This window comes from Thermobia domestica, chromosome 4 (genome assembly GCF_964235325.1).
Source record: "Thermobia domestica chromosome 4, izTheDome1.hap1.1, whole genome shotgun sequence".
Lineage (NCBI taxonomy): Eukaryota > Metazoa > Arthropoda > Insecta > Zygentoma > Lepismatidae > Thermobia > Thermobia domestica.
In genome coordinates this window covers 232112028-232133099 of record NC_137457.1, presented here as the reverse complement: position 1 = coordinate 232133099, position 21072 = coordinate 232112028, and the positions used below count along the sequence as shown (strand labels likewise).

General features: G+C 35.0%; 1 protein-coding gene across 1 annotated transcript; it reads right to left on the bottom strand.

Annotated features, from left to right (window-relative positions):
• Positions 1-18780: 18780 nt before the first annotated feature.
• On the bottom strand, positions 18781-19113 carry LOC145683056 (protein GVQW3-like). The gene has a single exon (XM_081754417.1). It carries the CDS (start codon positions 19111-19113, stop codon positions 18781-18783), a length of 333 nt encoding a protein of 110 aa, XP_081610543.1.
• Between the last annotated feature and the right edge of the window lie 1959 nt (positions 19114-21072).

Below are 21072 nucleotides of genomic sequence, written 5' to 3'. Positions count from 1 at the left end.
TTCTTTTAATAAATTCTAAAAGTGTTCTTCTAAATTGAATAGTGTAGTACAATTTATTTTGATGTAATGTACTTCATTCAAGTCAATTTTTCCCGGTCAACCTTTGATAAAATACCCCAGAAATTCTTCACTTTCTTTGGGAGTTATTCTTGCGCTGCCTCTGCATCACATCGAATTGTGCATTAATGGAATCTATGACTAAAAAATTTGGATTTTCCCTTTTATCCGACTTCCATCCAACATTTTGTTCTCGAGCTATGGCTGCTTTTGTATTTTTCCGACAAATTATCGGCCAAACATAGCGCCGAAATGAAGCATTTGGGCACCCAGGTTGGTCTATACTTTTTGTTTTATCTTTGTGTCAGAAATCGCCTCCCAAACGTTGTCGATGTTGTTTTGTTGCCCATGGTGTCTGTATATACGAGAGCTACTTTTTAAACTAAGATCCGATTGGCAATAGACACAAAACTAGTAAAAATAGTAATATACATTTTTGGTTACTTCCTTTGCGCATATTAAGCTAATTTTCTACATAGTTACAATGTTTGTTTAAGCATTTATCATAGTTTTTGTCAAGTTTTTGCATGTCCACATCGTAGAAATCATCCGCATCGTAGAAGCTAATCTTGAACCGATGTTTTCACTGTGGCTATTGGCTATGTTTGTTGTTTCTGTCAAAATATGAAAGCGCGCAGTCTTCCAGCATGCCTTGAGCATGAGGCGACACCAGTTGCAGTCATAGCGCCAGTGTGAATGGTTCAGTGTGAACAGTTAAAATGTTTCGTCAAATTGAGGATTTTGCCAAGTATGAAATTAGATCTGTAATACGATTGTTGACAACAAAGAACGTGTCATCAATAGAAATTCATCACGATATATGTGAAGTGTATGGTCCAAATACAGTAACTGACACCAAGGTGCGTAAATTGGTGTGATCGTTCAAGGACGGTTGGAATAATATTCATGATGGACCGTGATCGCGCCGACCTTCTGTAACCACAGACAAGTTGATGCTTGCAGTTGACACAAAAAATCCATGAAATCCGGCGTTTCAGATTTTCACGATGCTAATGGAAATTTCGCAGTCGGTGCTATACACAATCGTTTCTGAAATGTTGATGTTCCGAAAACTGTGCGCGCGATGGGACTCCTTATCAGGAACACTAAAGAATGAGCATTGCTTGTGCTTCGAGCTTTTTGACTCGATACAACGAGAAAGATCAACTGTTGGACCACAGGGAACGAAAGACGGGTTTCTCATTTGAGTTCATCATCGAAACGTGAATCAGTAAAATGGCGACACACGACATCTGCATTCAAAGTGAAAGTCAAACAGACAATATCTACACGCAAGATTCTAGCTACAGTATTCTACGGCGCCCATGGTGTCTTGTTAGTCGAGTTTATGCCACGAAGAACAACCATCAACTCAACTACGGACTGAGTGACCTTTCAAAACCTTTAATGTGCTGTACAGAATAAGAGCCATAGCCTACTGTCATCTGGTCTTTTGTTGCTGTATGACAATACACGCTCTCATTCTTCTGCTCAAAGTGAAGAGTTAATATAATCTTTTGGATGGCAGCTACTGGAACTCCCACCATAAAACCCAGACCTTCCGCCGAGCGATTCATCTGTTCCGATGAAGAAATGAAAACAACGGTTGCAGATTGGCTTCGGTTACAGGCAGGTGATTTCTACGACATGGGTATACAGATATTTGTCCAACACTATGATAAACGTTTAACCAACATGGTAATTATTTACAAAAGTAGCTTAATGTGAACACAGGAAATATCCAGAAATACATGGCATTATCTTCACTAGTTTTGTTTCTATTGACAATGGACCTTATTTAAACAAATAACCCCAGTATAGCTTATCAGTGGAAAATATTTGAGTTAAACAGAAATTAACATTTAAGAGTTAATGATAATATTAGACTATATATCATTAACCATACTATGTACTGTCACCTTCCTAGTGTCATAGTAAAGAGATTAATGAGGGTATCCATTCGTATCAATTTCACCTCAGCAAATAGCGTGGTTCTACTGCAACGCCAATTTTTAGGTTTAAAAAGAAATTAGTTTTAATTTATTTTCTCAAAAACTACGCATAAGGTTTTGCAGTCACACGTATCATTCAGCTCAATAAGAGCTATCGATTGTTATACAGGTTTGCCCAAAAGTAGGTATACAGTCCCGTACTGATCGGCTTATGGCATTTTATATAGTTTACTTATTGTTATTCATACAAGCAGTGACTTACAGTTTCTTTATTATTTGTTTTTAATCTCTTGTCACTCATACCTTAAGCTTGGAATAAACAGAAGCAAATAAACTAATTATGTTAACAAACTAAAATATCAAACATTGTAAAACTGTATAACTTACTTTTGGGCCACCCTGTATTTTATCTTCTGGCATTTTTCTTCGTTAAACTATAATAATATTTTAGAATCTATTGAGTACTAAAAGATGCCTCTATTACAGTACTCAGTATCTGTTCTAAATAATATTAATGCTATTTTACTTGCAGAATAAATTGATGTTATATGTTATCATGTATCTTTATTATTAGTCCTTGTTCAATGTATTTTTAAACATGCGATATACATACATATGAGCATTAAATCTATTTTTTAAATTTATATATACTATATACACAGTACATATAATGCATAGCTTTAGAGTATGATTTTCGAAAGGTCATGAAGTCCATCACAAAGTAAAATATTCAAAAAAGTACTTCAGTTTCTATTATTGTATAATAACATATGCTTGTAATGCTTCACCAAGCAATGATAAGTATTACAATTAACCACCCGGGAGGTTCCCATATTTCCTACTGACAAACTAACAAAAAATAGTAAAATACTGCCACATTAAAATGGAACCATGGAAGATTCGTAAAGTGCATTCACTGATTTAAGGTTTGGACACTAACAATAACAAATAAAAAATCATGTATCTTACATACGGAACTGTAATAAGTAAAGTGAAGATTAATATGTCGCCTCAATTTTGATGTATTTATAAATTGTTCCCGTTTTCCATAATCTTCTTTCCTTACATATTTATGAAATAGCTGTTGCGAATAATAAATAGCAGCCACTAAAGCACATAATTTAAAAGAATCTTCAAAGAAACTAGTACGAAGCCGTGGTGTTTTAATCTCGGCACGGAAAAGTATTTACCATTTCCTATGTTAAATATTTGGAAGTCATAACAAGTTCTTTTCTTATTCTGCTGTCACCAAGGCGCCGGATTAATATCTGAAGATTTTTAACTTCCACAAAAGAAGTAAAGAGGCCGTGTAATCTTCTAACTAATTTGCAAGAAAGGAAGATTTATAATTGTAAAAACTACTGATGAAAAATTGCTTAACATTTTAAAAGAGTTAACAAATTTAAGTTCTTATTAAAGCTAAAGTAACACTACTAGAAAATAGTCGCAATTTCTTCTATTAGATATAAAATTAATGTTGTAATACGTCAGAATGCAATCATTGGTTTGCAAAATTTGAATAGCGAACTGAAAATTTAAAATCAGTCTGAGTGACTTTAACCAGAAATTGATTATCTATATTTTTGATACTTGGAAACATCGATACTTCAAACCAACAATTCGACACAATATCACATATTTTCAGCTACTTTTCCTAGATAATATTCCTGTGGTGATGAGTTTAAACATCAGAGTCAAAATCCGTAAAATCTTGAAAACTGAATACAGCCTCTTTTCCTTTCTTCTTGCTTTCTTTTTCTTTTTAATTTCATATCACGACAGAAAAAAGTCATATCTGAACATGAAAATAACACATATAACGAACCTGTATTTAAGACTATTCTTCTGATTGTATAGGGTTGTAGATGGAATATTTTTTTCTTTCCTTTATTTCTGATAAACGTTTGTTTCTAAATGAAAGCGTTCTATATTACAATACTTGGGAGACTTTTCCCAACCAAAATGGTAGTATGAAAGTTGATTACAATTCAAAGATTTTACACTATAAACAAAAATTGAAAGCTTCTAAGAGGGAACACTATATGATCTTAATATATGGCATACTACAATGAAATATAATGTCAACATATTAAAACATGATTAATAAAGTATACATATTTGTTGAAATACAATCCCTTTCAAACATTTTGTTAGCAAGATTGACTCCATATGCAAATGAAATTGTTGGAGATTATCAGTGCAGATTTAGACGAAATCGATCAACTATCAACCAAACAATTTATTGATTTTTAGAAAGGCTCACGACTCGGTTAGGAGAGAAACTTGGTTATGGCGTATGCTCATGATGTAAATTCAATACGGGATGATAGGAGAGCAAAAGAAAAAATGCAGAAGTCCTTTTAAACGCTTGCAGGGACATGGGTCTAGAAATAAATGCAGAGAAAACTTATATATGGAAGTTCGTCGGGATCGTAATACGGCAAATTATGGATGCTTTAAAATATCAAATAATACTTCTGATAAAGGGGATACTATTAAATATCTGGGATCAATAATAACAGACCAAAACACTATTCACGAAGAAATTAAATGTCGACTAAAAGTGGAGAATTCGTGTTATTATTAAGTTCAAAATCTCTTGTCGTCGCGAGTTCTGTCGAGAAATTTGAAGCTTAAAATATATAAAACGATAATCACGCCTGTTGTGCTGTATGGTTGTGAAACATGGTCGCGTACTCTGAGGGAAGAACGTAGACTGAAAGTATTTGAGAACAAAATCCTGAGACAAATATTTGGACCCAAGAGGAACGAGAATGGGGAATGGCGGAAACTTCATAACTTGGAATTACATAATTTATCCACGGTTTACCAAACATTGTTAGGGTCATCAAGTCTAGGAAGGAGGCTCAGATAGGCAGGCCATGTAGCCAGGATGGAAGAAAATAGGAACGCTTTCAAAGTCTTAACTGGAAGACCAATCGGAAAACGACCATTAGGAAGACCTAGACGCAGATGGATCTATATTAAGATGGATCTCGTAGAAATAGGAATACAAAATAGAAACTGGATCCAGTTAGCTAAGGATAGAAGTCAGTGGAGAGATTTTGCGAACGCGGCAATGAACCTCTGGGTTCCATTGGCCATAGAGTTAGTTACACATCATCAATATCTTCAAATGACATTCTTAAGATAAAAACACTTATAACAGATTTTATGTGATACAAAATTAATTAGCTAGTTTAAATTGACCCATTCACTACATTCTTCTAACCGTTGAAAATCAATTAATTTTACCTGTTACCTTTTAACATACAAGTAAAAGTATAGGAAAGATATATTCTTTGGAAAGTAACCCATAAGGAAAAGCAAGCAAAACAGCTATACAGGGTTTTCATAAAGTATGGACGGATTTAATTCGCTTATAATTTACATAAAAATACTCATATTGAAATCAAATAAAGTGCAAACGGTAGCGGAAGGATTAAATTTTTACCTGTAATCTGCACCAGCTCAGTTCATTCACCGCCACACCTCCAACTGGGCGCCATTTACGTCCACACATTCGCGTAGGCGGCGCTGGAATGTTGGCGGCCTTCCACTTCGAGGACGGTCCAGGACGCTTCCTGTCTCCAAGAACTTAGCATGCCACTTTCGGATTGCACTCTCAGTCGGTGCCGGCTTTTTGAACTCTTTGGCGAACTTTCGACACACCAAAATTGGTGGTTTTAGCTTTGCGTACCACAGAACACATTGCGTACCACACAACATAAGAAACTGACCCTTGCCCTCCCTCTCCCTCTCTCAACGTGTTCATAGTTGCCGCTTATCTAACAGTGTTGCCAACTAAAAATTTAATCCTTCGGCTACCGTTTGCACTTTATTTGATTTCATTATGAGCATTTTTAGGAAAATTATAAGCAAATTAAATCCGTCCAGACTTTATGAAAACCCTATATATATATATATATATATATATATATATATATATATATATATATATATATATATATATATATATATATATATATATATATATATATATATACCAGTACTGTGAATATGAAAATTTTTCCAAGATACGTCAGATGGGTACGTTTTAAGATAGGTCTATAACTGAAAAATTTTGGATCAACTGTCACTTTTATGAAAAAAAGATATTTAAATGAAAATTGGTGCAGTTGTGATGAGACCATCTTTGGCAAACTGCACATTACAATAAGTCCTCTTTTCCTCCACTTACTAACCATAATTTATTACATAAATACATTCATCATCATCAGTAGCATCATTTGAACTGTTATTTTTAATGTTGTCTCTGAATGCATATACTAACTCTTCGGAAATATATTTTTCTTTGCCATATTGTAATTTGTTTCTTTGTTTAATTTGACTTCGAAAGTGCAAACGTTTTTCTAACTACTCCTGAGAACGTTACTCTTTTTGATGATGTAGACCTTTTTAAGTCATTCTTATACGGAGTACTTGACACTATTTTAACTTCATCTGACTTCCGACCATATGTGTTTCGATCCCTTCCTTGTAGTTGCGGTAAGTGATTAACAATTCCAATTGGTATTCCTTTCTACTTCGCTCTATAGTGGACAAGCCAGAGGGAATATTAAAATTTAAGAACTCACTTTTATCAAACACAAATGGGTTTAATCGATATATTCCAGTTATCTTGAACCGGTTAACTGCTATTTCAACAATTCAGCCTGGTTAAATGTTTTCCCAAGAAGTGTGGAACTTGAAACTTGAATAATGTGCATCCAAACATAGATGCACTTCTTTCCAATGATGAGCCTCAAAAGAGTGTATATTGACAGTATTTAAAGGTTGTAGCTTGCCGGAGCACTGGGGACAAACAAATTATGACATGCGAATTTCCACCTAATTGAACAATTTCTAAATTTTGAGTATAGAAAAAATGCCTATACCGAATCAGGACAACAGGATCTTTGCAAAGTTACAAAATGTTTGAATCTTGCATTAAACGTATCCATTTAACCCAATTGACGGATGCGCAGCAGATTAAACCTGGAAGAACCGCTTCAGTTAGTTTCCGCTTCATGTTCTTAGAAAACAAATATAGGTGAAGATGCTAAGGTATGAAATTACTTCTTGCAAGTCACTGGTATCATAAAGTTGACTTTTTCAGCTGAAGTCAACACACTTATCTTCGCAAACAATTTATGCGAAGAAATTGAGGAAAATATAGTCAAAGGCAATACAGAAACGGCAATACGAAAGGTTAGAAAACAGTTCGGTGAGAAAAACAAACGCACAGACATTATCATAGACAAGGACGGAACAACGCTAATAGGCGAGGAGCAGATAACAAGAAGATAGAAGGAATACATTGAACAACTCTACAAAGAAGACAGAATGATCGAAGAAGAGATAGAGAAGGAAGAAGACGTCGATGAAAATGAATTAAGACCATCAATTTTACAGTGCGAATTTGGCAATGTTTTGGAGAAAATGCAACATGGTAAAGCCCCAGGAATAGATCAAATACCAACGGAAGTGATTAAGAATCTCAGAATAGCAACAAAGAAGAAACTATTTAATTTTATTAATGAAATGTACATCTCGGGAGAAATACCAAGAGACTTCAAGAAAAACATATCGGTACCTATCCTGAAGAGGAAAGGCGCGCGGAAATGCGAACAACACAGAACGGTAAGTTTGCTTTCCCATACATAAAAAATACTGTGTAAAATTATCGCACAGCAAATAGTGTGGAAGATCGAAGAACGGTTATCGGAGAAATAGTTTGGATTCAGGAGGAAAAGAGGAACAAGGGAAGCAATACTGGGTCTACGGTTGATCATGGAACAGCACATCAGAATAAACAAGCCAATTGTGATAGCATTTGTAGATAAGGAGAAAGCTTTTGACAACGTAGATTGGAATATCATGTTCAAAGCGTTGAAGAATCTGAAAGTGGATTACAGAGACGGAAGAATAATACACCAACTTTATAGGAACCAGACAGCTGTTATAGTAAGAGATCAGAAGGAATCAAGAATAAGTAAAAGGAATGATACAAGGATGTGGACTTTCCCCTCTCGTATTCAACGTCCATATGGAAGAGGCTATGAAAGAATTCTTGGATAAAAACGAGAAAGACGTAAAAGTAAATGGTCAGGTTTTCAGCACAATAAGGTTTGCTGACGACATAGCATTGATAGCGGAAAACGATGAGGACATGCAGGAAGCACTTTCAAACTTGAACGACCAACTGGTAAAAACATGCAAAGTAAAGATAAATAAGAAAACGAAAGTGATAAGGTGCACAAGAGCAGGACAGGAAGGGGCAAACGTATGGCTAGAAGGAGAGAAAATCGAAGACGTTAAGACGTTCCCCTATTTAAGAACTCTAATATCCTCGGACTGAAGAAGTGAAAAAGACGTAAGTTACAGAATAACACAGGCTAAACAAGCATTCAATAGGAAAAGAGGACTACTAACATCAAGAAATGTGTCGCTGGACGTTCGTAAACGATTTATTAAGACACTTGTATGGAGCGTGGCGCTGTACGGATCAGAGACGTAGACATTGAAAAAAGCTGAAATATCCAAGCTGGAAGCATTTGAAATGTGGTGTTGGTGCAGAATGCTGTACATATCATGGACCGAAAGGAAAAGGAATGAAGACGTACTAAAGGAAGCTAATGAAGGACAACAGATCATGAAGATAATAGGAAAAAGAAGAAACAGCACGCTTGGCCATCTTATTCGACACTCCGATTGGATCACTATGCTGATAGAGGGAAAGGCAGAAGGAAAACCATAAAGAGGAAGACCAAGGATAAAATATCTAGATGCAGTTACGAAGAAGATGCCTTATCAAAGTGTAAAACAGCTCTCCCTAGCGAGAGAAAAGTTTTAAAATTTCAATGTTGCCCACCAACCTATGGTTGAGGTGAACAAGAAGAATACATTCTAAAATTGTGTATTACTAATGTAGAGTGTCGTAGAACTGAAAACATTTTTTTTTTTTTTTTTTTTTGTCAATCTGCAACAGTCGGCTACTTTGGTAACTGAATCTTACAAGCGAATGAATATGTGGAATTCATTCATCGCCAGTAACCACGTGAGACATGATAAAATGAAAAATACTTCACAAAATTGGTGGGATTCTGTGGTGGTCGAAGAGTCGAAATGTAGAGAGATTATTTAGATGTAAAGGTAGTCCAGAGAGTGGGATGTATGTTGAATTAATTGTTATGTTGCGTGCAATTGTAAGTTCTGGAAAATTTGATGCACAAGTAGTAGCAGTGGCTTCAGGATTGGTCTCATATTGGTTGAAATTCGAGTCTGTAGTACTTTGTACTTTCTTTGTTCACTTGTTTGATATAATTTTTCCATTTCTAAGTACTTCAGACAAATTGAGTGGATATGCTAGCTGCATTCCACATGGTAGAGTGCATCAATAAGAAGTTGAACAAATTGGTGCTTGAAGAAATTGTTGATCAAGGAAACAGTTTGCTGAGTATATGAATAAAGTACTCGAAAAATTAAACTATAATGATGAGATGTAATGCACATTTCCGAAGAAACAAGTTCGAAAACGAAAGTCATTTTTGACGAAACTATGGTGGACACACAATTACGCAGCTTTCCGTGTTGGTATACTTCGACCTGTGCTTTACGAAATCCAGGATAGGTTAAATGATAGATTTACAAACAACAAAAAATTCATCTTTTATGGTTATTGTCTTGATCCTCGCCGATTTACTGATTTATTAAATGAGTGTATTCCAGAAGGTGCTTTGCAGGAGATACCTTAAAAATGTTTAGTTGAGCATGAAAATTTGAAATTTGAATTGTAGAGTTTTGCTAAAAATTTTTGAAAAACTCCAGAAAGTTCTGCCAGACTACAGTGATTAAGCAAATAATAAAGACTGTAGTCACATACAACCCGACGTAGATGTAGGAGAATATGACAGTTCTATTGAGGGCCTCGGAGGGCGAAAGTGAACCTGAGGAATGCATTGCCTCTTTTTCAGAAAGCCAGACTTATAAGACCTGCAATGAAAGTCATCCGTGTAAGCAGTGTAAGTTGTGTTGCTACAGGTTACTATTAAGATATAACATGCATGTTTCCACTTTTCAAACACTGTTTACTGTATGCAAATATTTGATAACTCTTTCAGTTACACAAGTATTATGTGAGCGAGCATTCAGTTATCTTAAATTAATTAGAACTTGTACGTGTCAAATCATATCCTGGTATTATTTTATGCTTATGGCCATTGAAAGGGGTGTTTTGCAAAAAATCTCTAATGAAATTATCGATAAAATTGGAAAATCTTCTGTCTTTAGAAGAATGCTGCTGTAAAAGTTGCTTTGATAAATGAACTTCATTACTCACGTACACAGTAAAAAACGAGGTGTTGAAATAACACAAAATGACTACCACTTTAGCGTGTTACTTGTGTGTCAATTCAACAACAAGCACATCGCCTTCAGAGCATATCAGAAATACCTCGTTACTGGTTGTGAGTATTTGCATTGTTTTTTGGTGTGAGCAAAGCTTTGCGAAATACATTTCGCATTACGGCAAGTAGCTCATAACATTCTATGTTTTCTGTAATCGGTCACAATAATATTGTTGTAAACCTGTGAATCATTTGACAACAGTTACACAGATAGCAATGCTTCCATCTGTTTTCTTTATCTGTTATTCTTGTGTCTTAGCATGTATAAACAGAAGATGGCAGAACTGTTGCCAATGTAACTGTTGTCGGACGATTCACAGGTTTACAACAATATTATTGTGATCGATTACAGGAAACATAGAACATTATTCGTTACTTGGCAAAAGTGCCAAATATAATTCGCAAAGCTTTGCTCATATTAAACGATAAATACCAATGCAAATTCCCTCCGGTAGTAACGAGTTATTTCTGATATGCTCGGAAGCCTATGTGCTTGGTGCTGAATTAACACCCAAGTAACACGCTAAAGTGGTAGTCATTTTGTGTTGTTTCAACACCTCATTTTTTACAATGTATTTTATAAGAATTGCAAAACACATCAAAAGCATGACTGACAAAAGCGTTATAATCTCTGTGTATTCAGTAATTATGCGGGTTTTTACATCAAAAGTTCGTGCTGTTCGATCCGTTTCCTTTCTTGATCTTGAGAGGAAATAATATTAGTAGAAAAAATATTTTAGGCTGTAAGCTAATATATTGTAGTAATGTTCCAATTTAATTAGTGTTTAAACACAAACAAATTACTTGCTGAGCAAAACAATATATTCAAATTTAAAAACTACATACGTGTGACAGTTTCGTCAACTAACACTTGGCTTCATCAGACACTATCGTGCCAAGTGTTAGTTGGCGAAACTGTCACACGTATGTAGTTTTTAAATTTGAATATATTGTTTTGCTCAGCAAGTAGTTTATTTGTGTTTAATTACATACAAAGCAAAGCTTTTGCTTATGAAATATATTAATAAGTGTTTAAGAAGTCAACAAGAAATTATTTCTTATCAAACTCAGCGTGCTTTATCAGAAATGTTTTAAAACCGTCTCTCTAAACTTTCCGTGTTTTCAAAATTTATTTCCTTTTTTCTCACCTTCATAATTGGATGGTTACTCAATGTTCTTCATTGTACAGCATGTAAAGAAATCTACAAAGATAGACCATTATTTTACGCAATAAACTTAACTTTATTATAATTTATTACTCATTTGCATGTACCATTCATGAAAATTAAATATCTCATAATTTTGAAGATGGAATCGTATCATACCTTTTTATAGCGATGATATGCTATACCAACCAGAAGTAAGTTGGAATACTGTTGTGCTCTTTGGGATCCTATTCACAAATTACAAGCAAATAACATAGACCGAGTCCAATTAAAATTTTTGAAACATCTTTATTTCAAATTGTATCATATATCAGCAACTAAAAATAAGATCTCTTATTCTTCTCTTTTACTTAAATTTGATATGCATTCTCTTTACAGTAGACGTTTCCTTATTCAACAAACATATTTCTACAAGACAGTAAACTCAGTAACAGATAATTGTAATTTGCTCCAATATATTAATTTCAATATACCAAAACGACCGTTGCGTAAGAATTTAGTATTTAACATAACGAGAGATCTTATATTACAATTCACCAGGAGTCATTCATAGTTAGAGCTTGTAAGAATTTCAATCAGCTGGTTTCATCAGATTTGGATCTTGACTTCTGTTATTCTACCGCTGTATATTTGCGTATACTCAAAAATAATATTTTGAAAAGACATTATGTATGGATTAATTAAATAATTAAGAAGTATTATCTCTATGACTTATCTCTATGAGTTGAACCTATGCTGGAGACTTTTTTTTATTTTTCATATTTTTCATTTTCTTTTAAATTTATACTATTAATATTTTAATTTGTTTTTATTAACTTGTATTTTTCCTTGTTTACATGAATTTTTTCTTTCAGTATATAGATATATATGTATCTCATATGTAATTATGTGTGTATACATATTTCCCTCTGTAAATGGAGTTTGGCTCTGTAGAGGACTATTATAAATAAATAAATAAATACCTGTATTCAGATCTCTTTCAATATAAACAGTTGCTGCTTTGAAGGCACATGTACGATTCATTGCAAAGATTTTCAGACTGTAGAAAATAAAGAAAGCGAAATAATACTTGGCTATAGTTATGCATACACAACTTTGCATTTCGTGGGGGCGGGGGTTCATTCCTAAAAGGGCAGTCCAGACTCCGGACCAACTCGGTATTCATCAAGGCCCTTAAGCATCACTCCCCGGGTGGGCCCTTGTACTCCCAGTCCACATTTACATCAGCGTTAGGTATGGATAATCCACGGCTAGGTAATACAGTGATGGATAGTAAGACTTAGGCCAATCACAGTTTTGCCGTAATATATGATTCACTATATTATCTTCATGCTCCATACTGTATTTGAATATGAAGCATGAAACACCTTTTGATATTAAATAAGCTTAAAAATTAAAATTCTTAGTCGTGACTAAGCACACACACACACACACACACACACACACATATATATATATATATATATATATATATATATATATATATATATATATATATATATATATATATATATATATTAATCATGACACTATTATTAATCAAACATACACATATATTAATATTGACACTTGAACGTCTTCTGTCAAAATAAGGTTTGCGGATTAAACACATTGAGGCATGTGAAAGCACCGCACAGGGCGGCAAAACTGCTAGCGCCGGCCCTGAGCTGAAGGCAATCTCTAGAGATTACATAGGTAAGGTGGGAACTCTCTTGTCCAATGCGACCTCACGAGCAGGTGCTGTAGGTTAGTTGATTATTCGTGAACTGATAATTTAGTCCTCTCCTGGTCCTCGTTTACGGATAACTTGTGGGTGGTTCGTCCAGTCTTTGGTCTCTTCAGGACCGGCTTCGTGTCTTCCTCTTTTTGACTTCTAGCGTCTGCTTATTAACCATGTAAACAATAGCACGTGTTTATACAACATGTGCTCGAGGAAGTAACACAGACACTAATGGGTAGGGATCATTACAGTACGGATACAATTCATACAGTACGGATCCTGCTTACGTCTTCAAACTTATAAAACACAGTTATGAGTTCAATCCTACAAGTAGAACTCTCTCGCATCGTCTTCCATTTCCTATGGCTAACAGAAATAGACCAGGAAGAAAATACTACCTTGTAACAAAAAATTTCTTTATTTCCAGCATGAGGAAGAATCTAAAAACTCCACACTATGCTAAAGAATGAAATTGAAAATGATGACATTTTTTAGGCACACGTTGGTCTTACAACGCTTTTTCTACGTGTTAAAAAATAGTTAAGCAAAATACATATTCTATCTCAAAGTGATTACTGTATTATTAAACAAATTTTTCTTTATATATAGTCTATTACTAAATAATAATAATACTAATGCAAAATAGCTTTAACATACAAGAAACAAGCTCTTGAAAACTAGATCATCTTCCAACTTCAGTGACTCATTGACGTAGAAATTTCATGAGTAGGTATCCTATATACATTTAACAGGTTGACTGCCAGGGTGATTTGAGGATACTGGTCTCAGGAGGGCATAACTTTCTTCTTACCTTTGACTCGATTGTGGATAGTTATATCACATTTTTGTCGCGACATTTTTTCTCCCGAAAATGTACCAATGGGAGCCGAGCACCATATGTGATGCTCATGGTCTTTCACAGTAATTTGTGACAATGAGCATCATATATGATGCTCAAGAACTTGGATAGATTAGTAATTTGTGATATCAAACATGAGCATCATATATGGTGCTCATGGCCCCACAGAGAAACAAGGTGAACACCACATATGATGCTTATGGCAGTCGACCTGCTCAATTTTAAACACTTATTTTCTGTTTTAGTATATGGATCATCTAAGCCAGATGGAAACCAGATCTTTTTTTCTTTAAAAAAAAAGGAGAGAGAGAGAGAGAGAGAGAGAGAGAGAGAGAGAAAGGGTGTGAGAGCGGGGAGCATCTATTTCTCCCAACATTTACTCAACAAAGGTAGGAGAAGGGGTTAAGGAAAGACAGGTAAAATGAAACAGCCGAGTGGTGATCATTTGCAGGATACATAAAAAAAAATAATAATGAAAGAGAAATAAGTTTTGCGTAAAGCTATCTATCCCACTACCTGAGTGAACAGGTATATAAATAAATACGTCTCGGAATTCAGTTTATGAAGCGTTTTAATGCGTCAAAAGGGTTTGTGGGAACGGAGCCACTGCTACTCAAAATGTGTAATGCATATTTCGTCCCTTCCCCTTCACTTTCCTAACTTCTGCTTTCCCCTTCTGGCTGCTTGTAAAACATTCAACATAAATCAGCATTTCATTTTTAAAGTTACATTTGACAGTTGGTAATATATTTTCGAACAGTCAATTTATTAGTAAGTTTAGGTCACTACTAGACCCTATGTCAAAATTGTATTGGTAGTATTATTACTCTATCATCAATCTATACATAGGTTCAAATTAATGTATCGACTGTTTGGTGTTGTTCATACCACAAATAAAACAATAAAGTGACTGTTATAACGAAAATTGTTCAGCGAAGATGTGAAAAGAAGAAACTCTTAGCCACCAACTGATAGTGTTGTGAAGGCCTGAAAAGAAACATAAATTTTGGATTAGAAAACCGTTTTTTCGCGAGCTTGGAAAAAACGGAAAATTTGGGAAAAATTGAAATTTTCGAATGTTTTACTACATTATGCTTTTAAAGTGAAAACTATTTTATATTTAGCAGTTTACAGTTAAGATCATTGAGTACTTATGTTTATTGTATTAGAATAGGGAAAATTTGTGGCAACAAATATATGTGCACTAATCCTTTAAAGTTAGCACTAAAATATAATCCTAGCTAGATTAATTAATATAAACGCATTTAAATTATCTTAAGTAATCTCATGAAGTTCCCGCTCGATGGCAGATAAGTGTCAAAATAACAGGGACAGAATCATTTTAGTTAATACTGGTATGTTAAAATCAAATATATACTTTATGGAGATACGTATCTTCCTTATACTGTGTAAAATTTTCGGAAATTTTGAACCCATTACAAAAAAAAAATGTTCTGAAATATATTTAAAAACCGCAAAATATAATTTAAAAACTATTCCTTCGCCTGATACTAATCTTATTTGCTATAACGTGTCTGCAGCATATATACAATGTATTTCTCTAGCAGAAAAAATACTTAAAGCAACAGGTTTTAATTTTAATTTTTAGTTGTCTGATTTCTGGTTTAAAAAATCCCTCTTTTTATTTGTATATTTTTCGAACAACTCAAAAAGATGTGATCTTATTTACACATACACACCAAGTGCGTAAATATGAATAGCGTGAAACGTATTAAAGAATTTAACATGTGAAACTTCCGTTCATTATTATTAAAGACTAGCAAAATGCCCGTTCTTCGCAAGGGGAGAATAGTTTCATTTTGGATATAAAGGACACCAAAACTGTCACCAATGAACTTAGAGACCCCAAAAACTATGAACTTGACACTAGTATAGGTCATTTTCAATTACTTTTACATGTCACCCTCCCACTTTAGGGATACTAATGGGGGCTGAATTTGGATTTAAACGGCATCGGAATTGTCACTGTTCATCTCAGCTACCCCAATTTGCAGTGCTGAATTTGGATTTAAGCAGCATCGGAAGTGTCATTGTTGATCTCAGCAACCCTGAAGACTATGGATTCTACATTAATATTGGTGGTTTTCAGTATATATCCCCCTTCCTTCCTCCAAGTTGCACCTTCAAAGTGAAATGATAAAAACCATCCCAGGCCCGTACCTTGTCTATGTTGAAAATTTTATAGAGATCGGTCTGGTAATTCAAGAGCTGTTAACTCTCGAACTTTCATTAGAGTTGGTTTGTAACTTTCATTTTTAACTGACGTGTTTTTTAAAAAACGATATATATATATATATATATATATATATATATATATATATATATATATATATATATATATATATATATATATATGTGTGTGTGTGTGTGTGTGTGTGTGTGTGTGTGTGCGTATGTATGTATGTATATAAGTAATTTGCTGGAGCTATGGGATATACTGAACAGATGGATTTACATTAATTTGAGATATCTGCTCTGCAACACTCAACATCTCGTGGAGTCATTTCCAAGTAAAATCCAGGAGGTTAATCAGACCAGAGGCAGTCTTGCCTGGTATTATCTAAGTTTTATCAAAATGCCTAACTTTTTTATCATTTGTGTTTACTCGAGATGAGCGTGCATGCTTAGATATATTCATGTACAAATAGCCAAAAATGGGTAATGGAGCACATTATGTTATGAAAGGCGCTACAGAAGAATTCATTTGACCTAGAGTCAAAGAGCAACCGAATATTAGGGGAAAGAAGTCAAAAAGACATATTTACTCTAATCTTTTAAACTCTACATTGAACTTTAGTTTTTCTTTAATTGTCCTTTTCAGTCTTTTCCAAGCCTTCTAAAGTTGCTGATCCTGAAGGCTAAATCATCGAACACCCTCTCTTCCTAAAATATATCGTTCCATATGAAATGTACGTTTTTGTGTTAGCTTATTTTCCTTATAATATACCTTGTGAAGTTTAGAGTTTACTATAAGTTGTTGTCAGTGGCGTATTTAGGGGGGGCTTCCGGGCTTAAGCTCCCCCCCGAAAGTTAGCAAAGCCCCTCCCGAAACAAAATCGTAAATACGCCACTGGTTGTTGTATATCATTTTGTTGTTTGTTCTTTACTCTATCCAGTCTTATATGTATTTTTAGATAGACCGGATATATAGAAGAATTTATATTTTAAAAATGAAATAGAAACCTGCAATATACGAGTTCTTATGCTTTATGCATTCAAACTTGATAATTCTGCAGCCCAAGTAATGAAAAATTAATCCTGTTTTTCGGAAGGATATTGCTAACGAATACACCGCGGGACGCTGATTTGATAAATTCTGTGCAGGAGCTATGGCCTTAAAAATGTACCCCAGGAGATCTGAAAACTTTCTCTGTGACAATGATCTGTAGGCACTAGTTGAAGCTTACCATTCAAAACTGTTCGAGAACTTGTTGCCGAGATTAAAGTAGGCACATCTACAGTTTCCAGACACCATGCTGATTCTGGGAAGATCAAAAAGCTTTAAAAACGAATCCTTCATGAGTTGACAGTGAGACACAAACTGCAACGTTTGGAAATCTCTACACCGTTGAGTTTTAGATTTAAAAAAATGTCCTTTGCTGGCTCGTCTATTTAAATGTGATGCAAAGTGAATGCTTTATGATAATCCTAGACGTTCAGCACAATGATTGAATTCAGATGAAAAGCCAAAGCGTACACTCAAACCAAACCTACACCTAAGGAAAATAATGATGACAGTTTGGTGTAATCAAAGGGGTGTCATTCGTTACAGTTTCCTAAAAGGGGTGAAACCATTACTACACAGTATTACTTTTAACAAATTGATATTGTGTATCAAAAATTGTTCTTCTCAGAGCCAGGTTTGATAAACAGATAAGATATACAAGATCTGTCCAGTAAGTAATGTCACCAAGTCTTCAAATACGAAAAAAATATTTACATAATAATGAGAATAATAGTAACTCTATTCTAAAATTCTTCAAGATATTATCCTCCTGCGTTAATACATCTTTGCCAGCGGTATTTCCAATTTGCGAAGGCATCCTGGAAGGCCTGTTCAGGTAGTGCGTTCAAAAATATTTCAGAAATTGCTTTCAAGTTGTCAACTGTTTTGTAACGATGTCCTTTCAGGAGATATGTCAAACGGAGGAACAAAACGAGTTCTGCGGGAACCAAATCGGGACTGTAAAGTGGCTGCAGGATTTATCCAGGTATCTGGTTGCGACGATGACGGCAGTGTGAGCTGACACGTTTTCACGATGAAGTTTCCAATCGCCGCTGATTTATGGTCTAACGGGATGGGTCTTTTTTTTTCTGTCTCTTGAGGACTTCTACGTACATTTTAGAGTTAATGTTTTCCCGAGAGGTATAAACTCACGGTGGATGATCCACTTGATGTCATAAAAAACAATGAACCTGGTCTTGATCTTTATTGCCTCTTTGTTTCGGGGTCGTACTGGAATATCCACGTTTCATCACCTTTGATAATATTGTCTAAAAACTAAGGGTCATTTTCACACATTTCCAAAATGTCTTGACAAATTTCCACTCAACTAGATTTTTGGTCGTCTGTCAAAATTCTTGGGACAAGTTTCGCTCACACTTTTCTTACAATCTCGTAGACGATAGTTTTTGGAATATTTAACATGTCGGTCATTAAATGAACACTCATTCGACGATCTGTTTGCAAAAGTTCTTTCAGGCGGGTCACATGTTCGTCGTTTGAGGAGGTTGACGGGCATTCAGCGTGGGTATTGTCGTCGACCTCTTCACGGCCTTCCGAAAACGCCTTGTGTAATCTGTAGACTTCCCTTTGTGATAAGCACTCATTCCTGGGGGTCTGTTGAGCCATTGGAAAAGTTTCTGGTGCTGGCTTGCAGCGGATCACATAGAACTTGATCGTATATCTTGTTCCAGTGAGCCCTCCCATTGCGACTTATACAAGAGACGAAACAGAGGTTTACGAGATCGCGCGTCCTTCATCTCCAAGGGCTCAGAGACAATTAAGTAAGCATTCGATCGGTAGTTGACTTACACCGCAATCGATCCTTTCGGATAGAATGCGCTGCAATGTACAATCTCTTCACAATAAAATGTATGACGTTCCTTTCCGTACAGAGTATTTAATTCTTCTCCATGTAAATTGACGGCCACATGTTTTGGGCGTGATCCAACAGTAACTGAAAGCGTTGAAGTTTGAGATTCTTGCTCCTCCACTATGCTCACAAGGCTTGTCTCCCACTGACTATTATCACTTAAAATATTTAGCGATTACTTTGGTGAACAAGCACTTTCTTAATCAGAATGCCATCGAAACATTCTTTGAAGAACTTATTGACACTCAGACTAAGGCGTTTTTGAAACTGACACTAAAACACTTTGAATTCAATGGGAGAAGTGTACTGATACAGATGAAGCATTTTAAAAATTATGTATTTATGACATAAATAAAACCTATGTCCTACAATGGTCATTTCATATGCAACAACCTGATACCTACACTACGAACTATGCTGCTAAAATTCGAATAATTCATTGTTCGAATAATGTATTCTTCGAGTATTTGTTATTCAAATATTTCGAATAATATTCGTTGTTCAAATAGCTGTTCAAATAATTATTCGGATAATGATTAATGTACTGTACTTCCATGTAGGCAAAGTGATATTTGAATAAAGGAAAAAAATAAAAGTTAAAAATACAGTAACAGGAAGTCCAAAACGTTTTAAAAGTCCAGTTTCTTCAGTAGTAAGGACCATAAGGACCAGCAGTAGGCTAATGTGCACAAAACTTTACAGGCACGTATCCAGGGGGGTCTAGGGGGCGGGCTTCTAAATTTTTACTGGCTCCCCTAAAATTTTCAGGATAGGCTTCCAAATGAACTATAATATGGCTAGATCGGCCCCCCCTAACTTCTACTCGCCCCTCTACATTTTTGGGCTGGCTACCGACCTGAAACTTTATTGAATGTACAATGTAATATTACGTGCAGCAAATGAATAACTTACGTCACTCGAATTTTTGGATAAAATGTAAATCAATGAAGCTTTCTTGCTTCATTACGATGTCATCCCACATTACCTAGGTAATGACCAAGGCACTTGAATTTTAGTGTCGTACTGCTCATCGCCTAATCTTCTTCAAGTGTATCAATTGCTTCTACACAGTCGGGAAGTTACAATGTCTTGTAATGTTCTGTGCAATATGAATCTTTACGTTTTCAATTATGCACAAGCAATTGTGGTGACAACCCACATAATTACTTTCAGTTGAACTTGCACGATTTCCTTCAGAAAGTCATACTTAACAACGAGGTAATATCCAGGAATTGTGACATTTCGTGAGTGTCCTTGTTATCAGACTTTTCAGTGTGTAATTTCATGTGTATATGTGTGTCTTATCTACGTTTCCGAGGTGATCGTTCCTATCTACGTCTCACGACAGATCAGACATAACATAAATCTTGCACTACCACTTCAATTGCGAGTAATGTGAAGAGTATGCAATGTATGTAAAAATGTACGAAAGGTGGTGTGGCGTATGTGCGCCGCAACTTGTTTCTTCAGCACTGAAATCATGTACTTGCTTTCAGAAACACTGATAGGATTTGGTTTCTGCTGAGAGAAACATTTTGTTTTCTTGCTGTTGATGATAGAAATTGTTGATGAAAGATGAAAATAGCTAGCGTACGCCTTAGTTAATGGAAGCTAAAGGTAGTACTAATATTTTCTCAGCAGACATTAAACAATATCTCATGCGAATACCCATCAAAAAGTACTAACAAAATAATGTCGCATTCTGTCTCCACTTCAAAATATAAAATACCTTTATTATTATCCTATTCCGAAATAAAATCTATAAAATCCGGAACTTAACTACGTAATTTCTG